Genomic DNA, 15,783 nt, shown 5'->3' on the forward strand with positions numbered 1-15,783 from the left:
AAAGGCTACTTTTATATTAGAATAAATTTCTAAGAATGTTTGGAACATGATCAATTTTCCTTTCTAGATTTTTTTTTTTTCCCTCAGTGAAAGAGTAGATTGTGGGATATTTTGTTGTTTTCTTTTTCTTTAGTGAGGCATCAACTGCTTTTGAGGGAAAAAAAAATTTTTAAGTGTGCCCAGGTAATTGACTTACTTTGAAGGAAAGCAGTGATTTTTGGTATTGTTGCTGCATTAGAGACCTGTTAACTGTTTCTAACATTAACTTGTATAATTTTACTAGATGAGCAACTAGCATGAGAACCTTGGGAAAGACACCTAGAATGATACAGCTGTTGTAAACTGCTTTCCTTTGCTGATAGCAATTATTTTTCTGATGTCTGGTAGATTGTGAGGCTTCTTTTTGTTTGACATGTTAAAACAGAAAAGTAAACCAGTATTTGCTTTAGGTCAGTTCTGCTCTATCCTAGGAATATGTCTCTTGACTTTTAACTTAGTTAGAAAGTTCAGTAGTTCCCCCCTTATCCAAGGGAGATATAATCCAAGACCCCCATTGGATGCCTGAAACCATGAATAGTACCAAATGCCCCTCACTACCATATATGCTGTTTTTTCCTATACATAACATACTGATGATAAAAGTTTAATTTATACATTAGACATAGAGATTAACAAAAATGGCTAATAAAATAGAATAATTATAACAATATACCATATAACAATATACCAACAATAATTATAACAATATAACAATAGTTATAACAATAAAAAGTTATGTGAATGTGGACTCTCAAAATGCAGTTGTTATACTCATCCTTCTCATGTTAATGATGTCAGCTGATAAAAATGTCTGTGTGATGAGATGAAATGAGGTGAATGATGTAGGCATTGAGATGTATTATTAGACTACTATGACCTTCTGATGTGAAGGAGAATCATCTGCTTCAGGTGACCCTGTGTCATCACACTATGACGATGTTGATGGTTAGATGTCAGGAGCAGAGGATGTCACTGGTTGGGGCAGGACTGAGCAGGACAGCGTAAGATATCATCATGCTTTCCATACAAGGCACAATTTAAGACTCATGAATTGTTTGTTTCTGGGAGTTTCCATTCAGTATTTTCAGACCTTAGTTGACTACAGGAGCTGGAACCTGTAAGGCAAAACTGCTGATGAGGCGTGACTACAATATAGGTTTCATTCTAGAAAGATCTCTGTCATTAATGGGGGTGTACCTATAGCTTAAGGGATTCTAATAACCTATTTATAATATTTTCTTAGGAATATATGAAAGTGAAAATTGCTCAGTTGTGTCCAGCTCTTTGAGACCCTATGGCCTATATAGTCAATGAAATCTCCAGGCCAGAATATAGGAGTAGGTAGCCATTCCCTCCTCCAGAATGTCTTCCCAGCCCAGGGATTGAACCCAGGTCTCCCACATTGCAGGTGGATTCTTTACCAGCTGAGCCACAGGGAAGCCCAAGAATACTGAAGTGGGTAGCCTATCCCTTCCCAGCAGATCTTCCTGACCCAGGAATCAAACCAGGGTCTCCTGCATTTCAGGCAGATTCTTTACCAACTGAGCTATGAGGGAAGCCCAGGAATATATGATTTTATTTATTTTTGTTAAGAATTATGTCTTTTTATAAGTAATCATTAAGAGTCTTGAAGCAAATTTTGACTATTGATGTCAGATTGAAAGTGTTGGTTGCTCACCTGTGTCTGACTCTGCAACCTCATGGACTGTAACCCACCAGGCTCCTCTGTCCATGGAATTCTCCAGGCAGGAATACTGGAGTGGGTAGCCATTCCCGTCTCCAGGGACTCTTCCCAACCCAGGGATCAAACCCGGGTCTCCTGCATTGCTTGCAGATTCTTGACCATCGGAGCCACCAGGGAAGCTCGCTCACAGATTAATAGCTCCCAGAATATGAAGTAGTGAGCATCTCTGATTGATGGTGAGCTTAAAAGTTTCTTTTTCTTAGAAAATTTTTATAATGGAGTTGCTCTGATAGCTCCCGTGACATAAATTCAACTGCACTTTACTCATTAGGAAATAAAAGACCAAGAAAGAGAACTATTTAGCTATTTAAAAAGTATAGATCACCTGCTGTTCAGTTAATAACTTTGAACATTTACAGTGAATATGAGATGAGACCATCTGATTCTGCAGTGATTCCCCTTAAGTCAGCGTCACTCCCTTCATGTTTCCAGTTTTGACATATTCTTGATCAATCCAGATCTTTCATTTAATGCTTATTCCAAGGACAAACAATCTATGTCAACAGTGGAGGAAAAACTGACTCTGTTGGGCTTGCTGAGGGATGACAAAACACCATACTGTTTAGGTGATTTGGGAGCCTGTCAAAGGTAATTTTCATTGTATGTGATTTTTGTCTTGGTTACTCATTTGGGTGCCCCCTTAAGGTACCACTTCACTTACTTAGGTGCTCATGCCATTAGTCTAACTTTTTGATTAATTAGATGACAACAAACAAAATGATCTCTTTCATGAAAGTAAAGATTTTTGTCATATTCTTATTTCAGGCTGATTTGGAGCAGTACAAAAAAGCTTTAACTGACGCAGGATGCAACCTTAATCCCTTACAATATATCAAACAGTGGAAGTAAGTTTTGTTTTATTCTTAAGTTCCTATCATTTAAGAAAGTACAGTGGAAGTCAAGTTCAAAAAAAACTGGAAATGTCACCAAGAAAATTTAACAGTGCCTTAGTATTTTTTGTTGTTGTTCAATGGCATAAATATTTCTTTATCTCCCCCACTCTTTCCACAACTTTATATAAAGTAGTGCTGCCTTTCTTTCCTAGACATTTTTGTTTTCCTCTATTTTTTTCACTTGTGTGAGATGAAAAATTCAAAGACTGAAATGTTTTGGGTCAAATGTCTCTCAAACATTTTAAAAATGTTTTAATTTCACTAGTAATCAGAGAAATGCAGATTAATATAATGCTAAGATTTAGAAAATGTGCCAAGGATCCAGGAAAATTGGTGCATTTATACTCCGCTATTAGAAATATAAGTTGTCAAAATGTTGCTCACTGATATAAAAAATATTTTTAAAAGGAATAGCTTTGACCTAGCTTCCTCTTAAGAATTAATCCCAAAGAAGAAACTGGAGTTATAAAATCTTAGAAGCAGTTATGATAATCAAATTTTGAAAATCAACCTGATTATCAAGGAATAGGGTTGAAATTATGTCATTTCCACAAGGAAATGAGTCATTACAAATCATGTTGTGGGTTGATTCAGCAGAAGGGGGCAAAGAGGGGTGCTCGGAAGCAGCCCTTGGCTCCCTCCCCTGGGGGCACAGAGGGCTGGGGCCTTGATGAATGACTTTCTTGCTGGCCACTTGTGGGATGATTAGACCCACTCCTGGAGGGTCTGGGAGAGGGTCTGGCTCCCATCCCTGAGTTCCCAGGGACCCTGCTGCTTGCCCAGGCCTTGGGCATGAGTGTGATTATCTCCCTGCCTCCATCCTGTCACCCCCTGGGGGTTTGGATTCAGGATTTGTTCCTAGTGCCCAAGACTTGAATAAGAAGCTTACAGAGGCTGATGCTTACCTACAGATCTTGATAGGACAGTTGAAGGTTTTTGATGACAAACTTCAAAACTGCTCAAACTTTAAAGATGATGCACAGAGAAAGAAAATTGAAACCCTCAAAGAGACAACAAATAGCGTGACAGAATCAGTTAAACACTGCATTGTGTTGCTGCAGATTGCTAAAGACCAGTATATTGCAGAGAATCATGCAGATAGAATTATAAGTACTGTTAATCCTGTGGATGCAATAGTCCCTTGGAACCTGTAGTCAACACAGTGCCTTCCTAGACTATCTTACCTCCAGAACCAACTCAGAGGTTCTGTAAGTCAGAGCAGCATCCATCTTCTCTCCCAGTTGGATCTGTATTAGCAACCTTGGGTCATTATCAGACTCCAACACCAAATAGTATAGGCAGTGGCCACTAACCACCTAGTCGCAGTCTGACTTATCCAAGCCATGTCAGCCTGTCTCCAAACAAAGTCCCAGAGTTCTCTTAACTCTAGCAATGAAGATGAATTCTATGATACAGATGAATTCCATCAGAGTGGCTCATCTCCAAAACACTTAATAGATTCCTCTGGATCTGCCTCAGTCTTCACACACAGCTGCTCGGGAGGTAGTCTAAAGCACCCAGATGTCATAGAATCACTTAATTCTTCTGTGTCCAATGGAACAAGTGATGCTGACCTTTTTGATTTGCATGATGATAGAGATGACGAAGGGGAGGCAGGGTCAGTGGAAGAGCACAAGAGCGTTATCATGCATCTGTTGTCACAGGTTAGATTTGGAATGGATCTTACAAAGGTTGTTCTTCCAACATTTATTCTTGAAAAAAGATCTCTTTTAGAAATGTATGCAGACTTTTTTACATATCCGGACCTGTTTGTGAGTATTAGTGACCAGAAGGATGCCAGAGACTGAATGGTTCAGGTTGTGAAATGGTATCTCTCAACCTTTCATGCAGGAAGGAAAGGATCAGTTACCAAAAAGCCATACAACCCCATTTTGGGTGAAATCTTTCAGTGTCAGTGCACATTACCCAATGATACCGAAGAGAATGCAGAGCTAGTTTCAGAAGGACCAGTTCCCTGGGTTTCCAAGAATAGTATAACATTTGTGGCTGAGCAGGTTTCTCATCATCCACCCATTTCAGCCTTTTATGCTGAGTGTTTTATTAAGAAGATACAATTCCGTGCTCATATCTGGACCAAATCAAAATTCCTCGGGATGTCAATCGGGGTGCACAACATAGGGCAGGGCTGTGTCTCATGTCTAGAGCATGATGAACATTACATTCTCACATTCCCCAATGGTTACGGCAGGTCTGGCCTCACAGTGCCCTGGGTGGAACTAGGCGGAGAAAGCAATATTAATTGTTCCAAAACTGGCTATAGTGCAAATATCATCTTCCACACTAAACCTTTCTGTGGGGCCAAGAAGCACAGAATTACCCCCGAGATTTTTTCTCCAAGTGACAAGAAGTCTTTCTGCTCAATTGAAGGGGAATGGAATGGTGTAATGTATGCAAAATACTCAACAGGGGGAAATATAGTTTTTATAGATACCAAGAAGTTGCCTATAATGAAGAAAGTGACGAAGCTGGAAGAATAGAATGAATACGAATCCCGCTGCCTTTGGAAACATGTCACTTTCAACTTAAATCAGAGACATTGATGCAGCAGTGGAGCCAGGTATAGACTTGAAGAAAGACAAAGAGCAGAAGCCCAAGAAAGGAAGGAAAAGGAAATTCAGTGGGAGACAAGGTTGTTTCATGAAGATGGAGAATGGTGGGTTTATGGTGAACCATTACTGAAACATCTCGGTGCTGCCAAGCATTAGGTTGGGAAACACAAAGTTTGCTCCTGGTTCCAGGGCAGGAAGCATAATTAAGCAGCAGTCTTCCTTTGGGAGAACATATTCACTCCCTTCTTATTGCAGTGGTTCCTATCTCAGAGATAGTGGACTTTCTGATGCAGATGAACAATTAAAGCAAGCAAAGCTTCTCTTTTTCCTGTCTGACAGTTATAGTGTTGATTTTGGTCTTGAGAAAAACTTCAGGTTTTGAAAACAAGATGTCTGCTCCTTTTCCAAATCCCATGGTGTAAATCCCAGTCTTAAATTCTGCATTCTAGTACTGCTATTGAGATGTACATGTTTCCTAGTTCATATAATCTTGGGTTCTGTATACACGTATACAATTATACACATATACAATTATACACATATACAATTATATTGTATATAATCTTGGGTTCTGTATACACATATATCTAAATATATAGTGCCATATTTTTCATAAATACTCCATTTACTGTAAATATCAGTTCCTCTGAGTTGTTTTAGAAAATTTAGCGCAATGTATTAAAATCATGTGTTAGGAAATTTCATGGTCTCACCTAAAATAACTTTTATTTTGGAATTGAACTATTATTGTATCTAACTCTGCCACAGTTTAATTATACTCAATGCTTTTAAGGCTTCATAAAGTAATTTTACAACAACCACAAAAAAATCATGTTGTGGAAGACTAGTTCAGTGACCATCAGGAAATGGCCATGTATGTTATGAAGTGAAAATATAGTTTACTATTCAGTGGTTTGTTTGATAAATAACTTCCTTTGTCTCAGTGACTAGGGACTCTTCTAAACATTAAGAATATTATAGTGAACATGCTAGCGAAGGCCTTGGCTTTCATTGAATTTACATTTGTGTTGAACAGTATGTCAACAAATAAGCAAATGAATGAGCGGAGTTGTGTTAAACCATATTCACCATATTAAGTGATATAAAGAAAATAAAACTAAGTGATAAGATCTTAATTTGTTGGGGGTAATAGCAAAAATTTGTTGAGATCAGGGAAAGCCTCTGGGTAGGCAGCCCTTGAGCCAAATTTGGATGACACTTTTTATGATGTAATCCTCTCAAACCTTTCCATTTATCTGCATGCATGTGCGTATGTGTGTGTGTGTGTGTATAGATATACACATATATACATATAAACCATAACTAAAATGACATTCACTTAAGTGCTAATAGAGGGTAAATCCAAGTAGTAGAATTTTTTTTTTTTTACCTTTTGAGTTCTTTATTTTTCAAATTTTCTTCAGTAATACCTTTAAATTATTTCTTAAAATAATTATTTTTTTAAGAGTAGGGGATTGAATATGCTTTTTGACCTCAACTGTATAAAAAAATATGCATAGTATGAGACACATTCCAAATTGTTAACAGCAGATATGTCTGAGTTGTGAGTTTACGAGTGCTTTTTATTATCTGTACTTATGTTTTTTTCAAGTTTTGCTTTTATTTCATTGTGTTCTTATAAGAAAAAAAGTAGACAACAAACCTCAGTTAACAGAAGGAACTGGAAACCATCTTTTCCGATTTTTATAACATATACACTTAACACATTTGGCTGTGTCGTATGTGTCATTTGTGTTTTACATTATGACTTATGTGGAACTCCCTAATCAAACATTTGATGTTAAAAGAATGAAGACAATCTTGGGCATCATTTTACATGGTTATAAAATACACAGTTTCTGATTTGTAACATTTTTCTTTCTCATGATGAGGGTTATACCAGTTTCTTGAAGAATATTTTCGAAAACTCAGAAAGGTATAAAGAAAATAAAAATTTACCTGTAATCTCCCTATTCAAAGTCTACAAGTAACCTTTAGTGTTTACCCTTTAAAAATATTACATAGTTTTCAATCAGGAAGTCATTGTTACAGATGCAGTTTGTGTTCTAGTTTTCCATTAACTTTCATCATACCAATTTTTCATTGTCTTCAATACAGCAGACCCTAGAACAACCTGGGGGATGCCAACCCTCCACACAGTTAAAAATCAAAGTGTTACTTAACAATGGGCTGGCCCTCAGTATCCCTGGTTTCTCATTTGAGGACTCAACCAACCGCAGATCATGTAGTACTGCAGTACATATTTATTGACAAAAACATAAGTGGACCTGCACAGTTCCAAGACCATGTGGCTTAAGCATCAGCTATAGTCTGCAATGGTTGCATTTAGTATTTGCTTGATACTCAGCCATATAAATGTAATACTGTTTATTTAACCCTTTATTGCTTAGAGATAACATTATATTTAGATATTGTTGTTTCTAGTGAAAAGTAAATTTTTTTTTTTTTGTTAAAGGCAGAAATTCCAGTCTACTGCTGAAAACCATTGATTCACATCCTCCTTTCTGAACAAAATTGTGACTTTTGTGTTTGGAATTTCTGTAATGGTATCAGCAAATTTTGTCCAGATTGAAATAGTGTAGTTTTAGTGTTTCATCTTCAAATCTTAATGATTTCTATTCGTTTTTTTACTTTCATAAGATCTTCTTGTATTTAGATAGATAATTTTTTTTCCATTGACTAAAGCATTGGAAATGATTAGGAATTATAAAAGAATACGGATTTGCATAAAAAATATTTATGGCATGCTGTTATTAAAACATTAAAGAATAGTATGTACAGTATGATACTGATTTTGTTTTGAAATCATATATGTTATATATACGTATGTCGAAAGATTAGAAGAATATATGCTAAAATCTTAACAGTGTTTACTTGTAAGTGGTAGAGGTCTTCTAGGAGCATTCTGTTTTCTGGATTCTCTATAATGAACATATTCCTAGAAGGAAGATATTTTTTTAAATGCGTCTAAGTGCCATATTTTTGCCCAGCCTTCAGAAATTCTATAGCTAAAAACATTCTGTACGTTTAGAAAGATCTGAAAATAAATGACTATATGCAGTTCAATATAAAAGTGTATATGTAACTAAAAGGAAAAATCACTGAGTAGAAGAATTAGAATAGTGTTAAAGAAAGTGATTTTGAGCTGACTCTTAAAAGGAAATGTACAGTTTTTATTGGAGTATATAGTGAATCTGTATCCCCAAAGGACAGGGCAGCATGAGTCAAGGCATGTGTCTGGGAATGTGGGAGTATGGAATGTGGAGAACAGTAAAGAGATCAATCAGTACATGACTGTTCTTTTAAAACAGAAAGTCCTTATTTCATGTTAATGATCTTTAAGTTTGCAGAACTAATAATGAATTAGTGGTTTTTAAAGAATTTCAGTGTTTTGGTAACAATTGCTCTGTACTTGAACATTATTTTACATGGTTACCGATTATGTAATCAATGTTGGTATAATTGTGCTAATTGTACTGAAACATTGTATTAGTTGAAAAATTATTTCTTTTCAGAAACTGCATAGTAAATCTTGATTAGTTGGAAAATTTTTTAATGCCTAGTTAGTAAATATTTTAACGCTGTGATACTGAATGTTAGCTCAGCTCATCAGCTTTTAAATACGGCTTTCTCATTTCACAGGGCTTTTGCCAAGATGGCTTCAGCTCCCACCAGCTATGGCAGCACCACCACCAAGCCAATGGGGTAAGTGTTTTTAATAACTCTGACTGAATAAGTCTAGTTACTCCAGCCATAATTGGACTTTTATGCCTTGAAAACAGTGTGACATTTCGTGTGCAGAAAGTTTTCGTTGTGATATAGAACAAATGTCAGCATGCTTTTTGGCTTCCTTAGGTAGGTTAAATTCTAATTTTAAAATGTAAATTAATGTATTGTACATGGTAGGGCTTTGTATGCTTCCTTGTTAAGACATTATGTTTTTCATTTTCAGAAGATACATGAATTTCTATCAGTGCTGATAATACAGACATCCAAGACCTAGCTTCTAGATGGAACTAGGCATACTGCTAAATGATAGAGCGGAAGTACTCAGGGCTGGGTGTGACTTCTGACCCCCCAAAAATCCTGTACAGTATGTGTGATTTTCAAAGGAGCTGAACAAAGTGATTTTAACTGCTCTTTTCAGTACCACACTGGCTTCAAATTCCTAGCTTATTTTTTGGAGCTTAGAACAGAAGCATGAAACTGAAGGAAAACAGGTTTACCCTAGCCCCACTCTGAGCTACCAATTTTAATGAAACAATTTCCAGAAAACAAAAGCACTTGGCCTAAGGCGGGAACATGTAAGCGCTTGGCAAAATGAATCCAGCTGGCCTCACCTTCAGACAGTGCTGTGCAGGTTACCACTCTTACTCCCTCAGAGTTACCTGGTACCTGGGAATCACCTCAGAACTAGTCAGTCCAACAGAGATTATGTTTTCTTGTTTCTGTTAAAGAAATGATTTCCACCCTGCCCATCTCTTCATTTCAGAGGGGAAGAGGACAGGATAGGGAAAATGAAAATACATTTGGAAAACTACTTCCATGTATTTAATAAAATAGGCTTTCCAGTTTTCTGTCCTAAAACCTTACTGAATCTTAAAAGCCTATTAGATTTCTTATGGACTTTGTAGTTGAAGATTTTAATAAAATGTGTTATAAGAAAATCTTGGATGATTTGAAGGCCTTCCCTAGCCTAATATCAAAATGCAAGATTTCCATTCTGTCCCACAAAATACCCTTTGATTCCACATAAAAGACTTTTTGAACCACAAATAGAAAGCCAATATGGTAAGTCATTTGTGTTATTTTTGTTGGTAAAATACAGACACTGGATGTTCTTACTGAGTTGAGGTAAAAGTCATCAAGCATTTTGTGCTTCACATTTTTATATGATAGATTTTGTGTATGGGGCAGCTGAGTGTACAGTGCAGGACTAGATCTAGCAGCTGTGATAGAGAGTATTGTAATTTCTGACCTGTTCAGAAACTCCCAGACATACATGTTGTCAATATATCAGTGTGTTTTGAACTCCTAAAGCAAGTCATTCTTAGTGTCTTCATTAAATTGAATATAGTTGATTTACAATGTTGTGTTAAATTTTGCTGTACAGCAAAGTGATTCAGTTATACATGTATATGCTTTTTTTTAATTTTCTGGATTACTATCTTTAATACATTGTTTTAACATTAAGACAGTCGGGAAATTGAAGGAATTCTCTGTAGCTGATAATTTGCCTAAATATTGATATGTAGCTAAGTCTTAGCAATTAAAATGTTCATTTTGAGGATAGCACTCTAGTTTTACATCTTATTGATATTGACTAGTCAGAATGTTTTATTACTGTTGTATTGTTAAATAAATTTGTGGCAGTGATATCCATGGAAGTTAGACATTCTCAGGTCACTTCTGTTCAATGAAAGCAAAGGTGGTAGGCACAGTGAGCTTCATCAGCATGTGTTGGGTGATCAGACACGTATTTCATCTGTAGTTAATCCCAGAGATAATTTGTACTGAGTGCAGTGCTCTTCTTTTGCACCTAGTCTCTTATCACGAGTCATGAATACAGGATCACAGTTTGTGATGGAAGGAGTGAAGAACCTGGTATTGAAACAGCAAGTAAGTACAACTGTTAGAAAATACACGGGTAACTTTTGAATATAAATGTTAACAGGTTGGTTGCTTAGCTAGAGCAGCTTCTAGATGTATTCAAGGACAAAATTAGGAATAAAATGAAGTCAAGGGGGTTCTTTACTGGTATTTTCAAGAATATGGGAGTATTTTGCATATATAATTCAGAACTCTATAATTTTACGCTTTTTAAAAAAATTTGTTCTTACTACATTAATGACATTTTGATTTCCTTTATCAGGATTATGAAAATACGTTAACTGAAAAACATTGCACTTAAGCTTAAAATAATGAACTATTACATAAATGCATATCATTTAAGTTTTAACATATATTAGAATATTAAGTTAATAGTCTAAAGGCCTGTGTAAATTAAAAGTATTTTAAATAGAATTTATGTTTGGGAATAATGCAACTATAGCTTGATTTCACATTTCATTTTGGAATAATATTTTTAAACATAAGACTTTTAATGGTGTTTGTATTTCTGTTGTTTTTCTGTTATTCTAATATATAGATATTGCTGCTTCAGAGTGATCATTAATTGCTTTGGCTTCTTTTCAAACTGAACTTGTTTTTAACTTTTTGTTACGGAAATTTTCAAATACACATTAGTATGTCAAGTTCTCCTGAACCCTTCACCAAGCTTCAGTGCTCAACATGGTGCCATTCTTGTTTCATCTTCCCCACTCAGATTTTTTTATTTCTTTTTAGGGATATTTTAAGGCAAATCTGAGACATAATATTTCACACATAGATACTTCAGTTTGTGGTGAGAAGGATTTCAAAGGTCAATTAACAAAAGAAATAGAGTATCAGTTATTCAGATCCTGAATACTGTTTACTTGTTTTCAGAATAAACTAGATCTTTGGTTCTCTGAACTTCTTCCACACTTTTTATTTTTCCTACTATATTTACCTGTGGTATTTTGTATTGATGTTGTTTATATTTTCCTTTTTTCCCACTTTTATTGAGATACAGTTGACATAAATCATTTTTTGTTTTGCTTTTTAAATTTGTTTTTGTCTGTGCTGGGTCTTCGTAGCCACATGCAGACTTTCTCTAGTTGCAGTACATGGGCTTCTCATTGAGGTGGCTTCTCTTGTCGAGCGTGGGCTCTAAGGCATGTGGACTTCAGTAGTTGCAGCAGTCAGGCTTTAGAGCGCGGATTCAGTAGTGGAGGCACACAGGCTTATTAGTTGCCCCGGAGCATGTGGGAGCTCAGTTCCAAACCAGGGGATCAAACCCATATCCCCTACATTGGCAGGCAGATTCTTAACCACTGGACCACGAGGGAAGCCCCAACATGGATTGTTTTACTTCTTGATGGCAAGAAATTTTTTTTTCCTATCTTTGAATTTTCTATAGCAGTGTGCCTTAAGTAAGTATTCAGTTTTTGTCTGAATAAGTAAATAACATTGTATTGTAAAAACCTGTAGTGTTAATGAAGAACAGTGAAAAATCTTAATTTTTTAGGATTAAATTAAAAGGCTGATTACTTCCTAACTTTCCTTCAGAGACATTCCAGATTGCATTGCTTTCTAAGTACTTGGGAACACTTTGTAGCTTAATTATCTCTCTTGGGAATTATTTTCAGTCCTTCCCCTCTGTGTCTCTTCTGTTAAGAGGCCACTACTGAATACTTAATCCACTTTCTAACTGGTTCACAGTACTTCCATGATTCAGTTTATCTTTATTCTCTTGGACTGCTAAAGGTGCAAAGGCATAAAAACAGGAGGTTGGACACATTGGTGACTCACATACTGTACTTACAGTTGAACCTAGCACTCGTTAAAAAAGAAGTTACTCACGACAGTTGTTAAAGTACAGTAAGGCAGACTTTATTCAGGGGGACCACTGTGAAAGACCAACGTTGGGACCACTGCAGTGGGGTTTTGAAATCTGGGAAAGACATTGGGCTTAACTCCAAATACATCAGTGAAAAGTGGGAAATTAGAGCTCAGCAGCAGGGTGTAGGTATTGGTGGATGGAAAATTACTAAGAGAAAACATCAGGGCTAAAGGAAGATTCTGGCTAAACCAACCTAATGAGATTCTTGATGAAGGCAGGCTAATGTAATTGGACATCTCCTGAGAGGTGGTAAAAGGTGAGGAAACCAAAAAGATATCAAGGATGGGAAGATAGCGAGGAGATGTGGGTTCTGGCTATAAACTGACTTAGCAGATTTCTTTCTTTCTTAAAAGTGGATAATGCAAAGATGGACACAGATGTCCAAAAGTCAAGGCCCAGTTGAAAAAGAGTTTGAAGAGCCTCATAAAAGAGTAGAGTCTTGTCTAGGAGAGAATCTAGTCATGCCACTCTGCTTATCATCAGCTATGGACAGAGTGATTTTATATGTGAGACAGGAGGAACCACTAGTTTCTAAGATTATGTCTGACTTGTCAGACACACTGGCTATTGTATGAGTTTGTTGTTGTTCGGTTGCCAGGTTGTGTCCTGCTCTTTGCCACCTCACGGACTGGAGCACACCAGGCTTCCTGCCCCTCACTGTCTCCTGGAGTTTGCCCAAGTTCATGTCCATTGAATAGGTGAAGCCATCCAACCATCTCAATCTCTGTCACTCTCTTCTCCTTCTGCCTGAAATCTTTCCCAGCATCAGGGTCTTTTCCAGTGTCAGCTGTTTGCATCAGGTGGCCAAAGTTTTGGAGCTTCAGCTTCACCATCACTTCCAAAGAGTATTCAGGGATGATTTCCTTTAAGATTGACTGCTTTGATCTCCTTGCTTTCAAAGGGACTCTTAAGAGTTTTTTCCAGCTCCACGGTTCAAAAGGATCAATTCTTCAGTGCTCTGCCTTGTTTATTGTCCAGCTCTCACATCCGTACATGACTACTAGAAAGACCATAGCCTTGACTATATGGACCTTTGTCAAAAAAGTGATGTCTCCACTTTTTAACATACTGTCTAGGTTTGTCATCACTTTCCTTCCAAAAAGCAATCATCTTCTAATTTCATGGCTGCAGTCACCATCCCCAGTGATTTTAGAGCCCAAGAAGAGGAAATCTGTCACTGCTTCCACCTTTTCCCCTTGTTTGCTGTGAAGTTTTGGGGCCAAATGCCATGATCTTAGTTTTTGTAATATTTTTTAAAAATTTATTTATTCTTTTTTTTTTCCATTTATTTTTGTTAGTTGGAGGCTAATTACTTTACAATATTGTAGTGGGTTTTGTCATACATTGACATGAATCAGCCATGGATTTACATGTGTTCCCCATCCCAATCCCCCCTCCCACCTCCCTCTCTACCCGATCCTTCTGAGTCTTCCCAGTGCACCAGGCCTGAGCACTTGTCTCATGCATCCAACCTGGGCTGGTGATCTGTTTCACTATAGATAATATACCTGTTTCGATGCTGTTCTCTCGAAACATCCCACCCTTGCCTTCTCCCACAGAGTCCAAAAGTCTGTTCTGTACTTCTGTGTCTCTTTTTCTGTTTTGCATATAGGGTTATCATTACCATCTTTCTAAATTCCATATATATGCGTTAATTGAAGGATAATTGCTTTGCAGTATTGTGTTGGTTTCTACCAAACATCAGTATGAATCAGCCATAGGCATACTCATGTCCCCTCCCACTTGAACGTCTCTCCCACCTCCCACCCCATCCTGCCCCTCTAGGTTGTTACCAAGTTGGGTTTGAGTTTCCTGAGTCATACAGTAAATTCCCATTGGCTATCTTGTAATATTGAGTTTTAAACATGCTTTTCCACTCTCCTCCACCCTCATCAAAGAGGCTCTTCGGTTCCTCTTCACTTTCTGCCATTAGAGTGACACATATCTGAGGTTGTTGATATTTCTCCTGCCAATCTTGATTCCAGCTTGTAACTCATCCAGCCTGGCATTTCTCATGATGTGCTCAGCATATAAGTTAAATAAACAGGATGACGGTAAACAGCCTTGTCATATTCCTTTTTCAACCCTTAACCAGTCAGTTGTTCCATACAGAGCTGTAACTACTGCTTCTTAACCTGCACACAGGTTTCTCAGGAGACAGGTAAGATAGTTTGCTATTCCCCTCGCAGTGGAAACAGTGGCTGACTTTATTTTGGGGGGCTCCAAAATCACTGCAGATGGTGATTGCAGCCATGAAATTAAAAGACGTTTACTCCTTGGAAGGAAAGTTACGACCAACCTAGACAGCACATTAGAAAGCACAGACATTACTTTGCCAACAAAGGTCTGTCTAGTCAAGGCTATGGTTTTTCCAGGAGTCATGTATGGATGTGAGAGTTGGACTATAAAGAAAGCTGAGCACGGAAGAATTGATGCTTTTGAACTGTGGTGTTGGAGAAGACTCTTGAGAGTCTGTTGGACTGCAAGGAGATCCAGCCAGTCCATCCTAAAGGAGATCAGTCCTGAATGTTCATTGGAAGGACTGATATTGAAGCTGAAACTGCAATACTTTGGCCACCTAATGAGAAGAACTAACTCATTTGAAAAGACCCTGATGCTGGGAAAGATTGAAGGCAGGAGAAGGGGACAACAGAGGATGAGATGGTTGGATGGCATCACTGACTCAATGGACATGAGTTTGGGTAAACTCTGGGAGTTGGTGATGGACAGGGAGGCCTGGTGTGCTGTGGTCCATGGGGTTGCAAAGAGTCAGACACAACTGAGCAACTGAACTGAGAGTTTTCCACCATTTGTTGTGATCCACATAGTCCAAGGCTTTAGCATAGTCAATTTCTGGAATTCTCTTGCTTTCTCTCTGATCCAACGGATGTTGGCTATATGATCTCTAATTCCTCTGCCTTTTCTAAAATCCAGCTTGAACATCTGGATGTTCTCAGTTCACGTACTGCTGAAGCCTAGCTTGAAGGATTTGAGCGTAACCTTACTAGCATGGGAGGTAAGGGCAATTGTCTA

General features: G+C 37.4%; 1 protein-coding gene and 1 pseudogene across 1 annotated transcript in view; both read left to right on the forward strand.

Annotated features, from left to right (window-relative positions):
* Positions 1-15,783, forward strand: part of SCFD1 (sec1 family domain containing 1) — a 113,543-nt gene that overhangs the window by 73,518 nt on the left and 24,242 nt on the right. Inside the window, exons 17-19 of the mRNA XM_065905847.1 lie at positions 2,549-2,628; positions 8,910-8,972; positions 10,811-10,886. Of these exons, the coding sequence (XP_065761919.1) occupies positions 2,549-2,628; positions 8,910-8,972; positions 10,811-10,886 (219 nt within the window). The remainder of the gene's footprint in view (positions 1-2,548; positions 2,629-8,909; positions 8,973-10,810; positions 10,887-15,783) is intronic.
* LOC136147468 (oxysterol-binding protein-related protein 9 pseudogene) lies at positions 2,985-5,450 on the forward strand (annotated as a pseudogene).

Source organism: Muntiacus reevesi, chromosome 15 (assembly GCF_963930625.1).
Source record: "Muntiacus reevesi chromosome 15, mMunRee1.1, whole genome shotgun sequence".
NCBI lineage: Eukaryota > Metazoa > Chordata > Mammalia > Artiodactyla > Cervidae > Muntiacus > Muntiacus reevesi.